We start from the raw sequence: 16,591 nt of genomic DNA, 5'->3' as shown, positions 1-16,591 counted from the left end.
TCCATTTGTACTCTTTGAGTTACAGACACAAAAGGGTCCATTTGGTGGACCCGGACACCACTTTGAGAACCAATGTGGTAAAGTTTGACATAAATATTCAGGTGTAAATAAAGTATGCCTAGCATTATAGTATATGATCAAGTATTTGTGTTTTACTGTTAGACTGTTAGAGGCTACTAGAACAAGTAGTCCTCTCTTGTTTGATTGAATACTTAAACAAATTGTGTACTATTTACAAGTAGTTTGCAAATACTACAGTGGTACGATTATAAAATGGAGCTAAAGCATAACAAATGGCCCAGAGGGCTTCTTTACAAAATGTGGTTTTATGCTGTGAATGATATATGGAATAAAAAAAAAACAGTGAAACAGTCAGAGAAAGAGAGAGGTAAACTGGTTTTATGCTGTGAATGATATATGGAATTTAAAAAAAACAGTGAAACAGTCAGAGAGAAAGAGAGAGGTAAACTTGAACTTGTGTATCAGTTCACTGTTGATCTGTTCATAGCATCTGGATTCTGGAAAAAGGACGGCCCCTGCTCCCAAACATTAAAAAACAAAGCCTATGTCACAGTCCATATCAATAAAGGCAATTCTATTTAGCAAAGCAACCACATCTGTACACATCACAAACATGTATAATACAAACGTTGAATGAAAAGGCCACCAACCAAATCGGACAGGTTTCTATTAAAAAGGTTTATTTTTATTTAGAAAAAAAAAAAAAAAAGTTCATACATAATTGTCGAATAAGTTTCAGGACTACAGAAAATAAAATAAAACTTGACAGCATTTTCGGACCATTTTCCACATAATTCTGCCTGGTTCAGTCTCCTCCCCCTCCCCCGTGTGATGACCAAAACTTGCACGAATGTGTTGGACTGGCCTGGCTATTACTAGGGCTGTTTTCCTAACACTGGAATATATGATAAGACCAATTTGGGGCATTATTATCTGAGAAGGTATGATAACCTGGCAGTTTCCAAGGCTTCAGCAATACTGTACATAATTTCAGGGGGGAGCGAGTGTGTAGCATTCTATCCAGGTTCAGAGACGCACTCTTCCCGCTCTGCCGTTAGAGCTCCAGCCAACCCACAATCTATTCTGCTGGAAGAGAGGCCGCCTACCGAACAACATTAGCCACAACACAAACGAGGCTAAGCTAGCGCTGACTGCCTGCCACAGACGGGGATCTTTCCCGTCGTCTCGTTATAAATTTAATTTAAAAAAAAAACACCCGGGGTTCAACGAAATATCCGAGCCAATCTACGTAGTTTGTTAACTTGCAAACATTAAAGAAGTTGTCCCTGTTTGAGATCTCGGCTCCAGAGTGGGGGAGAGGTAGGTAGCTGCTGCCCTGGACAACAACAACAGGTCGTATGTACGGCTTCCAAATGCCGAGAAAATGTCGCGTTTCTTCTTAATCCTTCTTACCGGTGCAGTTACGATTCACGACGCTTTGGATGTTTGTCAAATGTTAAATACCGAAACGAACCCACACAGCCACGAGCTGTGCATTTTTACAGCGACAACGTGCCCTGGTGTTTCGTCGCGCCCGCTCTCGGAAGTCTTAATAACGCTGTAAACCTAGCCAGGATTTCCGGCTCCTTTCCATTTGCCCTATGCTGTTTTGTTTCCGTTTATTCCATTTCCGTTTCAAAAAAGTTTTCTACATTCAAAGTTGGGCTGTGTTTTTGTTCGAATCCACGTAAATGTACAGCGCGATGTGTTCGAACGATTATTTTAAGTGTTGTTTGGTACACCCGGGGAGCGACGGCCGTTGCGGGCGACGGCGGGTTGTGCTCGGGCTCCGACAAAAGTGGAGCTCGGTGTCTCGGCTTGGTGGAGGACCAGACACAACCAAGCGACACGTGTAATCTGCCCAACTATTATAGCAGCACATTTCAATATTTCTGACTACACGGAGGTTGTTAAGTCTTCCCCTGTTTACAGTTTTTGTACATTAATGGCCTAGCATTTGGCCTTTAGACGTGAGCGAAGCCTCGCCCTCGAGTTGGCTAACGTTAGCACTTGAAGCACACTGTAAACTGTCCCAGACGGCCAATGATGAGTCGAGGCTGAAGCGGCCCTTCGATTTCAAACGGCTTTGTACTACACTGTTATTACACAACCCAAACCATTCAAGAATGCTTTTTGTTTTGGAACCCACAGTACAGTAGTTTTGATCATTTTAGTAACATCACACACATTTTATATACCTCTCTCTCTCTGTGTGTGTGTGTGTGTGTGTGTGTGTCTCTATATATATATATATATATATATATATATATATATATAAAAGCATATGCATATACGTATATATATATATATATATATATATATATATATATATATATATATATATATATATATATATATATATATATAGGCCTATATATGCGGACTATGTTTAAAAGAAAAAGTTTTAATTGGTACACAAACATTCAGTAATATCAATAGTTTTTTGCATGCAAGTTAGTTTTCTGTAATCCACAGCATCTTTGAGATGTGTCAAAGGCATTCCAGGTCGGAATTCTAATTTCTCATTCTCAGTAGACTACTCTCTCTGCATAGTCATATATGTACAGGCCACCCAAGTAATGCAGAGATAGTAGGTGAATAAAGGTGTAGTTTAAAATGTGTTATTGCATTACCACAAAATGAGCATTTCCTAATATAATTCTATCAATAAACACATCGATACATTGGTTCAGTTTTGTCCCCTATGATTGATTATTGTCTCCATGATAATTAAATATTTAACATTTTCACCTTTCTACAACAGCGTGCCTCTTAGGCAACTAAAAGAAAATGTCTAAAAGCGAGACAGAAGAAATGATAGAGATTGAGATTGATGGCCAGGACAAACAGGAGTGCCTGGAGGAAGGGTGAGCATTATGAGATTAGAACATGCATATTACAGTCCATGCAGGATTCCTATTATTTGATGGCAACCTTTTCCTCTCTAAATTCATACATTCCTTCCTATCATTTCCCACTTAGTGTTGAAGAACATACCTTCACTGCTTCAGACTTGATCCAGCAAGATATTGACATCAATGAGCCAATCGGCAACTTGAAGAAACTCCTAGAGCCTCGTATACAGGTGTCACTGGATGCATACGAGATCTGCCTACAAGATATTCAGGTAGGGAATATCTGCCAGAAGACAGTTTTCCCTTGGTGTTACAACTTTTTTCTTGTGTAAGGATGTGGTCACAACAAACTGCCAATGATTTTCAATGGGAACCAAGCAGTTTGTTGTTATTTGCAGATTTCTTCAAAAAAGAAAGTTTGGTTCCCATTGTTAAGCATTGAAAGAATCCGCCTTATAGGCACAATTAAAGTTCAATGTGACTGCACCCTTATGGATGATTGCTAGTTCCTTCTAGTAAGCTATTTAATTGACATTGTATTGCCATAAAATTGCAGTTGTATGAGATAATTCTTATGCTTGGCAGTGTTTTGAAGAAAAGCTTTGATTTGTCAGATCAGTAAAACGCCATGTGAATTCCATATTGTAAGTTCTTGGAGTGATTGAAGTGACATTGAACTTCAGGTTTATATGTACATCCATTCATTCTTTTCACCTTTTCCTCTTTTTTTTAGTTGCATCCCGATCACAGCCTCTTTGATCAGGGAGTGAAGACCGATGGCACTGTGCAACTCAGCCTGCAAATCATAACCAAACCAGGTATAGATTTGCTTTTTAATAATGATACAGGGAAACATGCAAGCTGCCCTGTAACCTCAGATTTGAAACGTGTAAAACCACTCCTGTATCCTTCTCTTCTTGCCCAGGTGAGGAGAAGTTGAACATCCTGGAAATCGTGAAGCCAGTGGAGACGGTGGAGGTGGTGATCGATCCAGATGCAGCGGGGGAGGAGGGGACTTTGATGGAGGAGGGACAGCTCATTGCGGTGGAGCGCTCTGCCCTGACAGACGACACTTCGGAGCAGGTCACACGCTGGGCCGCAGCCCTAGAAGGCTACCGCAAGGAGCAGGTCCGCCTAGGAATACCATATGGTAAGGAGCCCTCGCAGGAATATTGCACATTGTTCGTTTATTTGAGTGTACTAAAATGTATACACAGGGTTAAATTAATTCAGAGGATTTTTACTGCGTGTAGTTTACAGTGAGAAATATACCGTAATGAGAGATAAAGATCTGCTCTGAATGTTTTGTATTCAAGTGTGAATTTATGTTTTTATCCTTCTTCAGACCCAGTTCTGTGGTCAGCTGACCAGGTGATCCACTGGGCTGTGTGGGTCATGAAGGAGTTCAATATTGACGAGATGGAGGTAGGGGGCATTCACATCCCCGGCAGAGACCTCTGCTCATTCAGCCAGGACGAATTCCTTCAAAAAGTACCCAATGGAGAGATACTCTGGAGCCACCTTGAACTTCTACGCAAATGTAAGTTGGAAGGGTTGGTTGGGTTTTTAAATGGGCCTCAAGGAAGGTGAACTTGGTCAAGGTGAATTTGATGGACTTTGACTTAATCCTTTTGTCTTTATTTCAGATGTGTTGGCCAGCCAGGACCAGGTTGGACAGGATGGCACTGTCACCATTGATCAACGTAAGGCCCTTCCCAAGATGTCCTTGCTTAAAAATGGAATTGGTTGATATGATAAGATTCATAGTAACCCTTTATATGCACATTTGTGGGGTATTTTATTTATTTATTTTGGTCTGTTTCTGATGTGAAAAGGAGCCAGATTAAAGCTTAAAACGGATAGCCTAATTCATTATTTTGAACAAGCTAATTACATACTGACAGAGACAGTCTAGTCAAACTTGTGTTATGAAGATAAAGACATTGATGCAGTGTTAATTTTATTGACTAAAAGACTTCTACTAGACTAAACAATTTCAGAAGGCTAAGACTAAATGGTGTTACTCAAAAGACTAAGACTAAATCTTTGCTGTCAAAATTAACACTGCATTAAGACAAAGACTGAAAGACTAAGATTTTGATATTTAGTCAACTAAGACTAGACTAGACTAAACAATTTCAGAAGACTATGGCTAAGACTAAAACCAAATGTGTGTTATCCAAAAGTCTAAGATTAAATCAGAATTTGCTGTAAAAATGAACACTGCATTGCTGTTGAATGATTTGCTCTGATTGGAAATTATTGAACAAATACTGATCCAGAAATGTACTACAAATTGTTTTGAATGTTAAAATACTATACATCTGCAAATCTGCATTGGTTCTGTATGTGGCTCCAGCTGTGCAGATAATCCCAGCCCCAGTGACACCTTCCATAAAGGTGTTGAAGCAGAACCGTGCCCCCAGAACTCCCCGCATCGCTGGTGGTGAGGAGCGCAGCTCACCTGGCAACCGCACAGGTACGCGCGTGTGTGTTTGTGAGAGAGTGTCATTCTGGCAGAAAGCTTAAACGTTCAAACTTTTGCGTAGTGTGTTTAGGTATCTGTTTGTGTGTGCAGTCTTAAAGGACCACTTCAAATATCAATTTTACTCAACTGATGCTAATTATAATAATGGTAACATTTTGTTGTACTTGGTCTGTGTCTCAGAGGAGGGCTGTGAACAGTTCAGAAACCCACCTTACCAGTGACATCATCGTTTGGGAATCCAAGAAGCTAATAGAAACGGCAGGCTTTCTGTTCTTGGAAAGTTGCCATGCTATAATAGAAGCCATTGTTTTTGCATTGAAAAAATAAATAAATCTTGTTTGAAATTACCAAACCTGTCCACTGATGATGTCACTGGTAGGCAGGTTTCTGAACTCTCCATAGGCCACTTTTACACCGGGGTTGAACCAGTTTGGTTCTTTTTTCCCCGCCTAATGCTAAATAACGCAAATGTTTCAGCAAAGTGACGCAACTCTAGGGATGAAATGCCAGTAGATATTTCTCATATACATACTAAATATCTTTCATCGTTACTAGGTAACAATGGTCAAATCCAGCTATGGCAGTTTCTGCTGGAGCTGCTGACGGACAAGGATGCAAGAGACTGTATCTCCTGGGTGGGTGAGGAAGGGGAGTTCAAACTCAACCAGCCTGAACTTGTGGCTCAGAAATGGGGCCAGCGTAAGAACAAGCCCACCATGAATTACGAGAAACTCAGCAGAGCCCTCAGGTTTGTGTAATTTTGTTTTTGTTTTCTATCTTTATCTTTGTGCTAAGAAATTGACCATTGGCTTAACGTTTCCTCAAATAATCTTTTTCTACATTATCAATATACTACCAGTTCTCATATTCATGCATTTGTTTTGATATACTGTATAAAACCTATACGTTTTCTATTTAATAAAAAGTATGTGGCAAATTTAACATGCTTTGTATATGTGGTAATTGTATTTTTATATTCTTGCCTAGGTATTACTATTACTATTTAATAAAAAGTATAATAAATGGAGACTCCATACCAGAGTATTTGTGGCAAATTTAACATGCTTTGTACATGTGGTAATTGTTATTTTTTATTCTTGCCTAGATATTACTATGACGGCGACATGATCAGCAAGGTACAAGGCAAGCGCTTTGTGTACAAGTTTGTGTGTGACCTGAGGACTCTGATTGGCTACAGTGCTGCAGAGCTCAACACTTTGGTGACAGAGTGTGAACAGAAGAAGCTGGCTCGGATGCAACTGCATGGGCTGGGTCAGCCCATCACTACAGTGACGCTGTCCACCACTGCAATGGACAAGGACAGTTGAAGGAAGCAGGGCACAGCGCTTTTTTGACTGCTCTGGGCATAGGTTGCCGTCACTCACTCATTAGAAATTGGTGGACTCGTTCCTGTAAGGCAATGATCTCTGATCCTTGAGAAGAGTGGATTGACAACTTTGAAGAGTGGGGCTGAGGCAAGCGGAGAGCGCCTATAAGTTGCTTTTCTGTTCTTTTATTCTTTCTTTTTTTCTTTTTCTTTTTTTTTAACCAAGGAGAGAATCTTGTTCAGGAGAGAGAATGCATGTGACGTGAGATGTTTGAGAAGCAAAACCTCACTATTGTACGTGTGTCTGGATGTTTGAATGTGATCGACAACCCAACTTTGAGCTCTGCATCATATGTTCCTCGTCTGTAGCTTAGCTTTGTTTCCATTGTATATACCGGTACTCCATGATTTTGATAGCCACATGGGCAAGTGTATTTTCATATTTTCCATTCATAGAGGATCTGTTTTTGTATTTTTATTTAGCGTCTTTCCCTATATTGTGGACCCTTTTTGTCCACCAGGGGGAATAAAGTGGAAAGCATTTTTCTTAATGTCTAGGATTCTATTCATTCAACATTTTACATTAGCTTACTAGCTTAAAGGAGTAGTTCACCTCAAAATGAAATTGTTTCTACTGATTACTCACACCATGGAGTTGACTTGAGTTAATTTTAGTTTTTTGTTGCATTCCTAAGACAATTTGATTACAATAAATGTACCCTCGTTGATTCCGGATGGGGACCCAAATGCATTTGGCTCCATTTGGGTTCCCATCCGGAATCAATGGGGGTAAATTTACCCTAATCAAAATGTTGTCTTGTGAAAGAATTATATTGAACTAAATTCTCCATGGTGTGAGTATTTAATAGGAAAAGTCATTTTGGGGGTGAACTCCTTTAAGAGGTGCACACATTCAGAACTCTAAACTTAATCAGGATTGGAATATGAAAAATCGGACTGATCCGTGTTGATCACATGCCTATAGCAATATGCGATAATGCTCCTCATTAAAAAAGAAATTGCACAAATCAGCCTCTTAGTGGCGCTATAACAGGCAGATGTGAAAGATTTGGGGCAGAGGTGCTCTCCTTGTAGATAGGGTAAACTGTGCTGGAGATTAGCTGTTTACAGATGGACGGAGAGACGGGGTGAAAAACATAGCCTCGCCCTGACAGAGACAAAAAAGTACAGAGCCAGACGGTTATATGTACATTCAAAATTTTATTCATGGGATAGTGAGTGTCAAAAGCTTTTCTCATGTCTAAGCAAATGGTTCATTTAGCTATGCAGGGAGAAAAGTCACTGGAGAAGAAAAAAAAATACTAGCCTCCAAAGGATACCCAGAATGAGAATCCACACAAAATTGAAACATTCACCTGATTAAGAGCTTCAGTTAGTGTCTTGTTGTGTATGTACATGTAAGTGGAAAGGGTGTGAAGGTGATGAGTGAGGTGCCTGTATCATAATTGCACAATATGCATGTCACATTCATGTTTATTGGAGGCGGTATCTGGCTATTCTGGGGAGAAGGAAATGTCTTGTCTCAATACACTGCTCACATATGGTGGGGATGCTTGAATTAACCCTACATGATGTCCAAATACTGGCCTACAAGTGACATTAGTGTTTAGCCTCCATTTTTAACACAAAAGGCCTGAGACTTGGAAAGAAGAGACAACAACAAATAGGCAAGCAAGGGATATCCACCACAAACAGACACTGTACATGTATAAACAACCTAAGAAATATAGAAAAATAGAATGTGTTTGTGCGACATGGAGAAGGGAATGTGTATTTAGTGTAAAGGGGAAGGGCCAGGGCAGAGAATGTTGGTTTGACACATTATAATCTCTCTAAGCTAAGACATACTGTAAATCCCATCTCCTAATCAAATTATTGAACTGCCTCCAGGATGCTGCACTGCACAGTGCTGCTGACGCAGTTAAACCAGAGGAGACGGGGAGAAATGGGGGATCAGAATATTCGAACCAGGATTGAGGAGAACACAAAAACCAAATGAGAGATGGAAATTTGAAAATGACCTATTTGCATCTGGAATGTAAATGATCCAAATATTTACAGGGAAGAAGGAAAGTGGAATGTTAATTCTGGAATGATTGGAGGAAAAACGCAATGGCAATGTCATAAAAAAAACATAGAAATGGAACATCTTCAGACTTTCTAAATGAAATTCGGAGTGCATAGAACGCAAACAGTAACACAACTGACTTCCTTTCGGACACTATCACACTTCATAATATTATATTACATATAGATAAGAGCATTCTGCCCATGCAGCGAACACAGAGTGAGTCATGGAGACGAACTTAAAGAGCAAAGAGATTCAGTTAAAGCACGTCTCTGTGTGACAACAAAGCAGACCAGATTCTAAATACTCTTTTTTTCCTTCTTCATATCACAAGATCACAAAGAAGACACTAGAAATGTACAATCCTGCTAAAACGTCTAGTACGGTGAGGACCAGTCTCACAATGAAGCTGAGAACCTCAATGTACAGAATACTGTATCTGTCATCAATATTGCCATGCACTACATGTACTTACAGCTAATCTCTGTCTTAAATTCAATACATTACACAAAATCTTTAAAAAAAAAAGAATAAGAAAACAAAACATTCAATATTTTTCAACTTTTACATATTCTGATGATGTGTAGATATACTATATGCATTTTTTTCAGCTTTTTCTCCTTTTTTGAAAAAACAAACCTGAAACGCTTGGGGCATTATTTAATCCTGCAGAGAGGCGCTCAGAGAGCCCCTCCTCCCATCGCCAGCTCTAAAGAGCTTGTTATGTCACCAAACACAGCACAGCTGTCATCTGAGAGTACGGGAGCGGGAATGGAGAGATGGAGGGACAGAGCTGGACCAATGAGCAAGTAAGGGAATATTGAAATAGTGGGGCTTTGCAGGCTTTGTGGTTTACCTTTGAAGTTTGAGTGCAGTACTGTAGGGGGATGTCTGTACTCTCAATAAATGACTTGATATAAATAGTAGATATGGTGTTGTTGGCTTCTCTGTACAAACACTATGGCATTATCTTCTTTGATTGGCTTAAATGTGCACTTGTGCAGGTGAAACAGGGTGCCCTTGTCTGTCCAAATTGCCGATGTATGGATGTTGAAGTGCTGCACTTTACAATCGAGGGATAGAGGCTTAAGAAGGCGTTCCACTTATGTTCCATGCCATTTCCTTTCAACACATCCACCAAGTTAACCATGCCTTCAAACAGGATGAAAATCTGCCTGTAAAATACTACTGCGCCTATTTGTTGCCATCAGTACTACAGGCAATAAACAGTTAAGAGGTGAGCTGGAAGGGGAAATGGCAGGGAACCAGGATGGAACAGCGGCAACAAGCAGGATAGTGACCATGGGAGTAAGCCAAAAGAAACATTTGATTATGAGCAGCTTCTTAGTTCTGCATCTGCTCAAAGAATTTGTAGGTGGGGTTCTCATAGCCGTTCTGCTGCATCTTGGACAGATGGCGCTCCTCTGGTGTCACTGCAGCATCCACCTACCAACACAGAACATAAGGGTTAGCAACACAGAAACGTCCATATTCCCTGCCCTGTACTACAAAGAGTCACAGGAAGGAATAGAATAGTTTTTCTTTATAGTTGTGCTGCTGTAATTCAAGCACTCTTATAAATATCCACAACCTTCAACAGTAGTATATGATCTCACACACACTTCCCCCAGGTTTAGAAGTGCTCTCCTTTACCTCAATGACTCCATGGTGGATGGAGGTGTACTGTTTCTTCCTCAACATCACCAGGGTGATGACAATGACAGTCGCAATGACCACTCCTCCGACCATCAGTCCGATGATGGCGCCCTTGTTGGACCCTACGTCCTCTGCGAAGAACACCTGTGAATCAAAACAACAAACCCGACACTTAAACATGAAAACTGAAACGAATGAGTGATTCTGTCCCACTTCAGCAAGGCCACGGTAACGTTAAGGCAAAGTAATAACAATTAAATAGAATAAGTGATGGGTTTTAATACCAGTTTTTGATGGTGAACTTCATAGCCAGCACTTTGTCTCTCCTCTGTCTCCATCCGCACTTCTGGCATCTCCTCTGGCTTGAGAGCAGATACTGAACACACATTTGGAGGAATAGAGAGAAAATACAAGGTCAAAAGCTGAACACAAGCACAAACACACAGCACTATAGAGGTTAAGATGTATGAGAGCTAAAACACTATAGTAGTCTTTTAGCATGCATAATTTATATACAGTCAATGACATAAATGCAGCAAACGTCACAGCACTTTATGGGCGCAATACATATTTTTCTTTAAAAGGAGCCCGTCATGGTTTCATGTTTGTTCATTTTTTTACTGTGATACCATCCCCATTATGTAAAAAGAAGACGTAAATGTTATATACATTGTTGTTTAATAAGGGATAAGTGTTTGTCAGATAGATGTCAGATAAACTACTAAATAGACCACACACAATCATACGTGCACATCACATACACACCAGGTCGTGTGGGGAGGCCTCTGTCTGGCACTGGACGAGCATCAACAGGCTCCACTGCAGCAATGACAAATATATGCAAAACAGTCATCCCAAAGAGAAAGTGTCATCCCAAAGAGAAATCTTGTATACCTGGTGTTCCTTGTGATCTAAAATCCCTGATGATGACAACCTCTCAATTACTTATAGACCATATCAAGCAGTAATAATATATATATTATCAGTTTTTCACACCTCACAATGTGTTGATAACCAACCAGACAGATTTGAATGATTTAAAAAATACATCTTTCAAACATTAGGCTTCTGAAGCAATCATGAAAAAAGAATAACATGAACAAAAATCCCACACACTGCTCTTGCGTAGCAGCAGTTATTATTCAAATTGACAGATTGACTGCTGAGCAAGAGCAGTGTGCAGGATTTTTGTTCAAGAAATACTTTTTCTTTCATGATTTCTTGTTGTCACTGTCCAACGCACATGCATCTGAACAAAGTCACACATCTGAACAAAGTGTATGTGAGAACATTTCCTTTGCATGAACATTAGGCTTAAAAAACAAGCAGTATTCTTTGATCTCCCTGCTCTGACTGCTGGGGGCAAGTCAACTGAATCTCGCAATGTTGATTTCCCAGGTTGCCCTTTTTATTTCATTTTCATTTTAAAATATTGAAAATAGTCAAATCTACAAACTACAGTCTCACAACATGTCACTGTAGATCGTCTATTTTCAGTTTTTTTAAACATTTGTAAAAAACAATGTGTTATAAGATCAGTCATAAGGCATAAGAAACTGTGCAAAATAGGGCCCTCTGAGTTAAATGAACACTGAGGATTTTACTGTGTACGAGTCTATTGTGTGTATTTGTGTTTTACCGTGGTTCTCTGTGTTGGGCTGGTTGAAGCTCTCTGGGTGGATAAAGCCCAGTCGGTCAAGGTCAAAGCCAGGTTCCATTGGAGCAGAGCTGTAGGTCTGATCTGGCATCAGGGCGTCGTTACCATAACTCACTCTGCTGTCCGCCTGGAACGACCACATACATATTACTTTGTGTATGTGTAGTACACAGTGTTAATGTACCCACATACTTAGTCGACCGGGGTCCCCCAGAGCAGGCATGTGCCCCCCCCCCCCCCTGCACGGGGGCTTGCACCTTCCCTTTTGCCTCAAAGTGCCCTTTTGCAACAAAAAATGCAAAGTAGTACACTACCCCACCATTTATTGTACAAATGGCTGACCATGAACGAGGTATGGTGTGTGCTCGTTACGCGTGTGCATTGGACATCATGCTGCACACACCTGCGTTTATGATCTGTCAGTGCAAGCAGCATTAATGAATAATAATCTTTCCCCAAAGGGAAATTTGTCTTCACAAGTCTGATCAAACAAAGAAACAACACATAACCATATAACACCACACAAACATATCACAAAGACAGGTCATCATTCAGGACCCCACTGTGCACAGAAAACCCTCTTAGCGAGGCAGATTGTTTAGTGCAGCAATGGCTGAGGGGACAAAACTCCTGCTGAACCGAACCTTGTGCTACTTCAAGGATCTGTATCTTCGCCCAGATGGCAAGAGGTCAAAGTAGCGATGCAGAGGATGATCAGTGTCATTTATAATTGAGAGAGCTAAGCGTGTGATGGTCTTATTGTTCATATCAGCAAATGTGGGTGTGGGAAGTCTGATGATCTTGGAAGCAATACAAGTAATACTGTAAAGTTTGTTTCTGTTTGGCATGGACAGTATAGTGAAGAAACATGCGGAGAAATACAACAGAACAGGTTGAATAATGCTTTTGTATAGAAATAACAGAAGATGGGGGGCAACAGATAGTGATCTTAACTTACGGAATAACAGAAGATGGGGGGCAACAGATAGTGATCTTAACTTACGAATTACATGAAGTATTTGCTGAAAACGTTTATGAATAGATGTAATGTGTTGATCAAACCTAAGTTTATTGTCCAAAGGGAGTCCAAGATACAGTATCTGAAGCTGTCAACCTGTTCGAATGTTTTACCATGAATTGCTTATTTTATTGCCCAATGACATGAGCCAAGTTTTTGTAGGACATTGATCTTGCACCATTAGCATAATAAGACATCCAATGCACTACATTTCTGGTGTGAAATGGGGCAACATACCCCCCCAAAAAGAACACCCTAAAAATCGTCGCTCGCATACAGTATATGTGCCCTTTTCTTTGAGCACCTGCCCCTCAGTTCTCTCTGCACGGCCCTGCCCCAGGGGTCTATACTAGGCAAGCACCTTTTATCCCTCTATACTAAGAAATGGCCGATCTACAAGTTCACAATGCGTCAACTTGTGACACGTGAGGTTGTAGCCTTCTGCTAAAGAACAGTGCAGCTCCCATACAATGCGATGATTCCACCCGTCAGGATGCTCTCGATGGTGCAGTTGTAGAAGGACCTCAGGATACGGGGGCTGACCCTGAACTTCTTCAGGCACCGTAAGCAGTACAAGCGTTGTTGTGCCTTTTTCACTACATGAGTGGTGTCCCACTTAAGGTCATCATCAATGTGTGTGCCAAGGAATTTGAACTCACAGACTCTCTCTACTGCGACTCCATAGACTGAAATCTCCAACCTGAATGAAGCAGCCACCAGGGATAAGTAGACTCCAAGTCATTATTGTCCCATACAATTCCTTTAGTGCGGCCTGTTCATTTGCACGGGATAGATGTGTAGACTACTGATAGTATAATTGCACTGAATTCTCTTGGCAGATACAGTATATTGGTCGTAGTAATGGTGTACTTTCAGAGATTTCAGAGGCTTTACATTCCTGCACCATGATTGGCGTATCATTGCATACGACCTGTCGGCAAAAGATGGAAAATCCAGGTGGTTCTTCTCGAGGATCGTCCAGCCATGTCTCTGATGTTAACATGGCTCAAATGGATTATCGTAGCTCCGAAAGGACTGAACATAGAACAGCAGAATGGGCGGCAGCGGTGGCTTGTCAGCGCGTCTTTTTATCCAGACAAGGACTCCATCTAGCTTTCCCCGGTAGCAGCGTCTCCTTTTCCGCCTCGTTGGTGTTGCTATCAGTGGCAGGACAATGGAAGACGCGTCGGCAACAATCTCCGGCGGGGGAACCACAGAGAACTTCGGAGAATGGTAACCGATCGTCGTTCTGATGTTCAGTAGCGTTTGCCTGTCATACTGTATGTGTGTGTACATCTTACACTATGTATACCTAATGTGGCTACAAAGACTGCAAAAAGTTGCAAAGGTAGCGTGGCGGCCAGCCATCCACATCTCCACGACACCATCTTCCCAAGAATAGCATTATGAGCACCACCATTACATTTTATGTTGGGTAAAATGTTTATGTTCGTAATCACACGTTTTTTGTAGTTGATTTAATATTTTCTACTAGGGCACAGTTACCGTACATTTTGAGATAACGGTGTAGATCTCTATTTCATGTAATTCATTATTTCCCCATGTGAGGCGCAAGTGAGCACATGCTCGTGCTGTATGCTTCTCTCTCCAGTGTTACCTTGACAGAGAGAGATGGTTCTATTTATGTCTCAGAGAGAGAGAGAGTGCAGTTTGTATGAGGGGAGAGACAGAGAGCGAGAGTGCATATGAGAGTGGGTGCAACTCAACTCACCCTCCCATCGCTCTGCAGGGAGGAGACTTGCTGAGACAGCTCAGACTGAACCCTCTGCATCAGAGCAGCTAGAGTGAGAGAGAGAGAGGAGAGAGGGAGGGGGAGAAGGGTGTAGAATGAATTTAAGCTGGAGAGGAAAATGCAAGCTTGATGATGTCCAGATTTACGATTCTGACTCTAGAGTACTACTACTACCAGCAAGGCATACGATACAATTCAGACATGCAACAAAATCTTCATTATAGTGTAGGGCAGGCTTTAGTCCTCCATAAAGTAGCGCAGGCGTATTTATGCATTAGGTATTAAAAAAACTCAAACTCACAGACTTGGTCCTGGATCTCACTGGCAACACCAGGCACCTTGTAGAGCAGCCCCAGTGATTGGTTCATCCTCTCGTCAATCACACGCAGGTGGGTCAGAACCTGATGGCCGTAAAAAGTTCATTTCAGTTACAATTCCTTTAGAAACTGTATTGAATGCAGAGAAGGCAGGTGAAGAAAGAACACAGGCTAAACAGCACTTGATTTAGGTATACCAACTCTAATTGGGCTCTCCTACATACAGCACATAGGTTCTTTGGGGAACCAACGACACATTAAATATTACGACATAGGCCTATATAACTCTGAGAATTCTCCAGCATTAATTGGGTTTTACCTAGTGCACTCTAAAAGACCACAGTAATTCATGCGCCCTAGTAATTCATTTTCAATGAGAGGCGGGTGATTATTTGCGACGCATGGAGAAGTTGAGGAGCGGAGAGGCAGACGGGCACAGTCCCGTGAAATTTTCACGCACGCGCTCGTCCGTGCACGCGATTGCGGGCCGAAAGTGTGCGTTCCACGCTGATCCATGAGAGAAAGCCCGCGGCAACCGCACTCCGTCTCTAAGGCACTTAAAACCCTTTGTGACCACAAGAGCTTTAAGGAGGTATTACAGTTAAATGTTGTAGTGTGTGTGTGTGTGTGTGTGTGTGTGTGTGTGTGTGTGTGTGTGTGTGTGTGTGTGTGTGTGTGCGAGTGATTTAAGACTACCTGGGGTCGGATCTGTGCAGCTTTCTTGGGGTCCACGGTGCGGACATGCTCATAATGTTTCAGGGTGTGCTGCCTATCCTTCTGCTCAGCACGTACGTACTTCTTCAACAGACTCAACACCTGGCGAGGCTGGTTGTAGGAAAGGCATATAGGTTATATCACACTGACTGCGTGTTGTAACAATTTAGTCACTAAACAACACAATAAGTCAAAGAAGGAACAAAGGATTGACTTCAGCCATGAATTAGACAACTGCTCAAGGTATCATCACTGCCACTTATTACTTACAGGGTGTTTATCAAAATCATACTTTGACGTGTGCTTTTACACCAAAACGAATTCGTAATTATTCAGCTTCAGTGATAGAAAATAACCCTGCCTATGTATGCTAACAGCTCGGCAATCAGAGGAATGTGTGTGTAATATTTATCTCTTATTGTGTGCCTCTGATAAACTGACATGGCCCAAATTGTGAAACCATAGTGGCTTCATGTAAACCAGTGGTTCTGAACCTTTTCAGGCTGCGACCCCCAAAATAATCATATTTTAACTGGGGACCCCCCAGTGAGTTGAGGCATTACATTTTGTATAACATGGTTCTATTGTGAAAATGCTCACAATGCTCACAACGCCTCGCATGTAGATCGGCTATTTTCACAATTACTGACTATAATATTTGACAATTTGGCCAATGTTTAATATGTCATTTTAGAG

The 16,591-nt window shown here is 41.2% G+C and overlaps 2 protein-coding genes across 3 annotated transcripts in view; one reads left to right on the top strand and one right to left on the bottom strand.

Annotated features, from left to right (window-relative positions):
• The first annotated feature begins 983 nt into the window (after positions 1 to 983).
• gabpa (GA binding protein transcription factor subunit alpha) lies at positions 984 to 7,210 on the top strand. The gene is made up of 10 exons (XM_080753001.1): positions 984 to 1,341; positions 2,786 to 2,888; positions 3,004 to 3,148; positions 3,610 to 3,694; positions 3,802 to 4,026; positions 4,222 to 4,416; positions 4,523 to 4,579; positions 5,236 to 5,355; positions 5,920 to 6,112; positions 6,470 to 7,210. Exons 2-10 carry the CDS (start codon positions 2,812 to 2,814, stop codon positions 6,690 to 6,692), a joined length of 1,320 nt encoding a protein of 439 aa, XP_080609127.1. The 5' UTR covers positions 984 to 1,341; positions 2,786 to 2,811; the 3' UTR covers positions 6,693 to 7,210.
• Positions 7,211 to 7,946: 736 nt separating this feature from the next.
• The window catches only part of LOC308308230 (amyloid-beta A4 protein-like), a 19,146-nt gene continuing 10,501 nt past the window's right edge, over positions 7,947 to 16,591 (bottom strand). For both annotated transcript variants that reach the window (XM_080753594.1, XM_080753595.1), the window contains 8 exons: positions 15,878 to 16,006; positions 15,166 to 15,265; positions 14,844 to 14,911; positions 12,076 to 12,220; positions 11,202 to 11,255; positions 10,721 to 10,812; positions 10,434 to 10,580; positions 7,947 to 10,226 (listed from right to left, as the gene is read on the bottom strand). In XM_080753594.1, the coding sequence (XP_080609720.1) occupies positions 10,125 to 10,226; positions 10,434 to 10,580; positions 10,721 to 10,812; positions 11,202 to 11,255; positions 12,076 to 12,220; positions 14,844 to 14,911; positions 15,166 to 15,265; positions 15,878 to 16,006 (837 nt within the window). In that variant the 3' untranslated portion in view covers positions 7,947 to 10,124. The remainder of the gene's footprint in view (positions 10,227 to 10,433; positions 10,581 to 10,720; positions 10,813 to 11,201; positions 11,256 to 12,075; positions 12,221 to 14,843; positions 14,912 to 15,165; positions 15,266 to 15,877; positions 16,007 to 16,591) is intronic.

Source organism: Nannobrachium achirus (genome assembly GCF_963921795.1).
Source record: "Nannobrachium achirus genome assembly, chromosome: 22".
Lineage (NCBI taxonomy): Eukaryota > Metazoa > Chordata > Actinopteri > Myctophiformes > Myctophidae > Nannobrachium > Nannobrachium achirus.
This window is presented reverse-complemented; position numbering and strand designations above follow the sequence as displayed.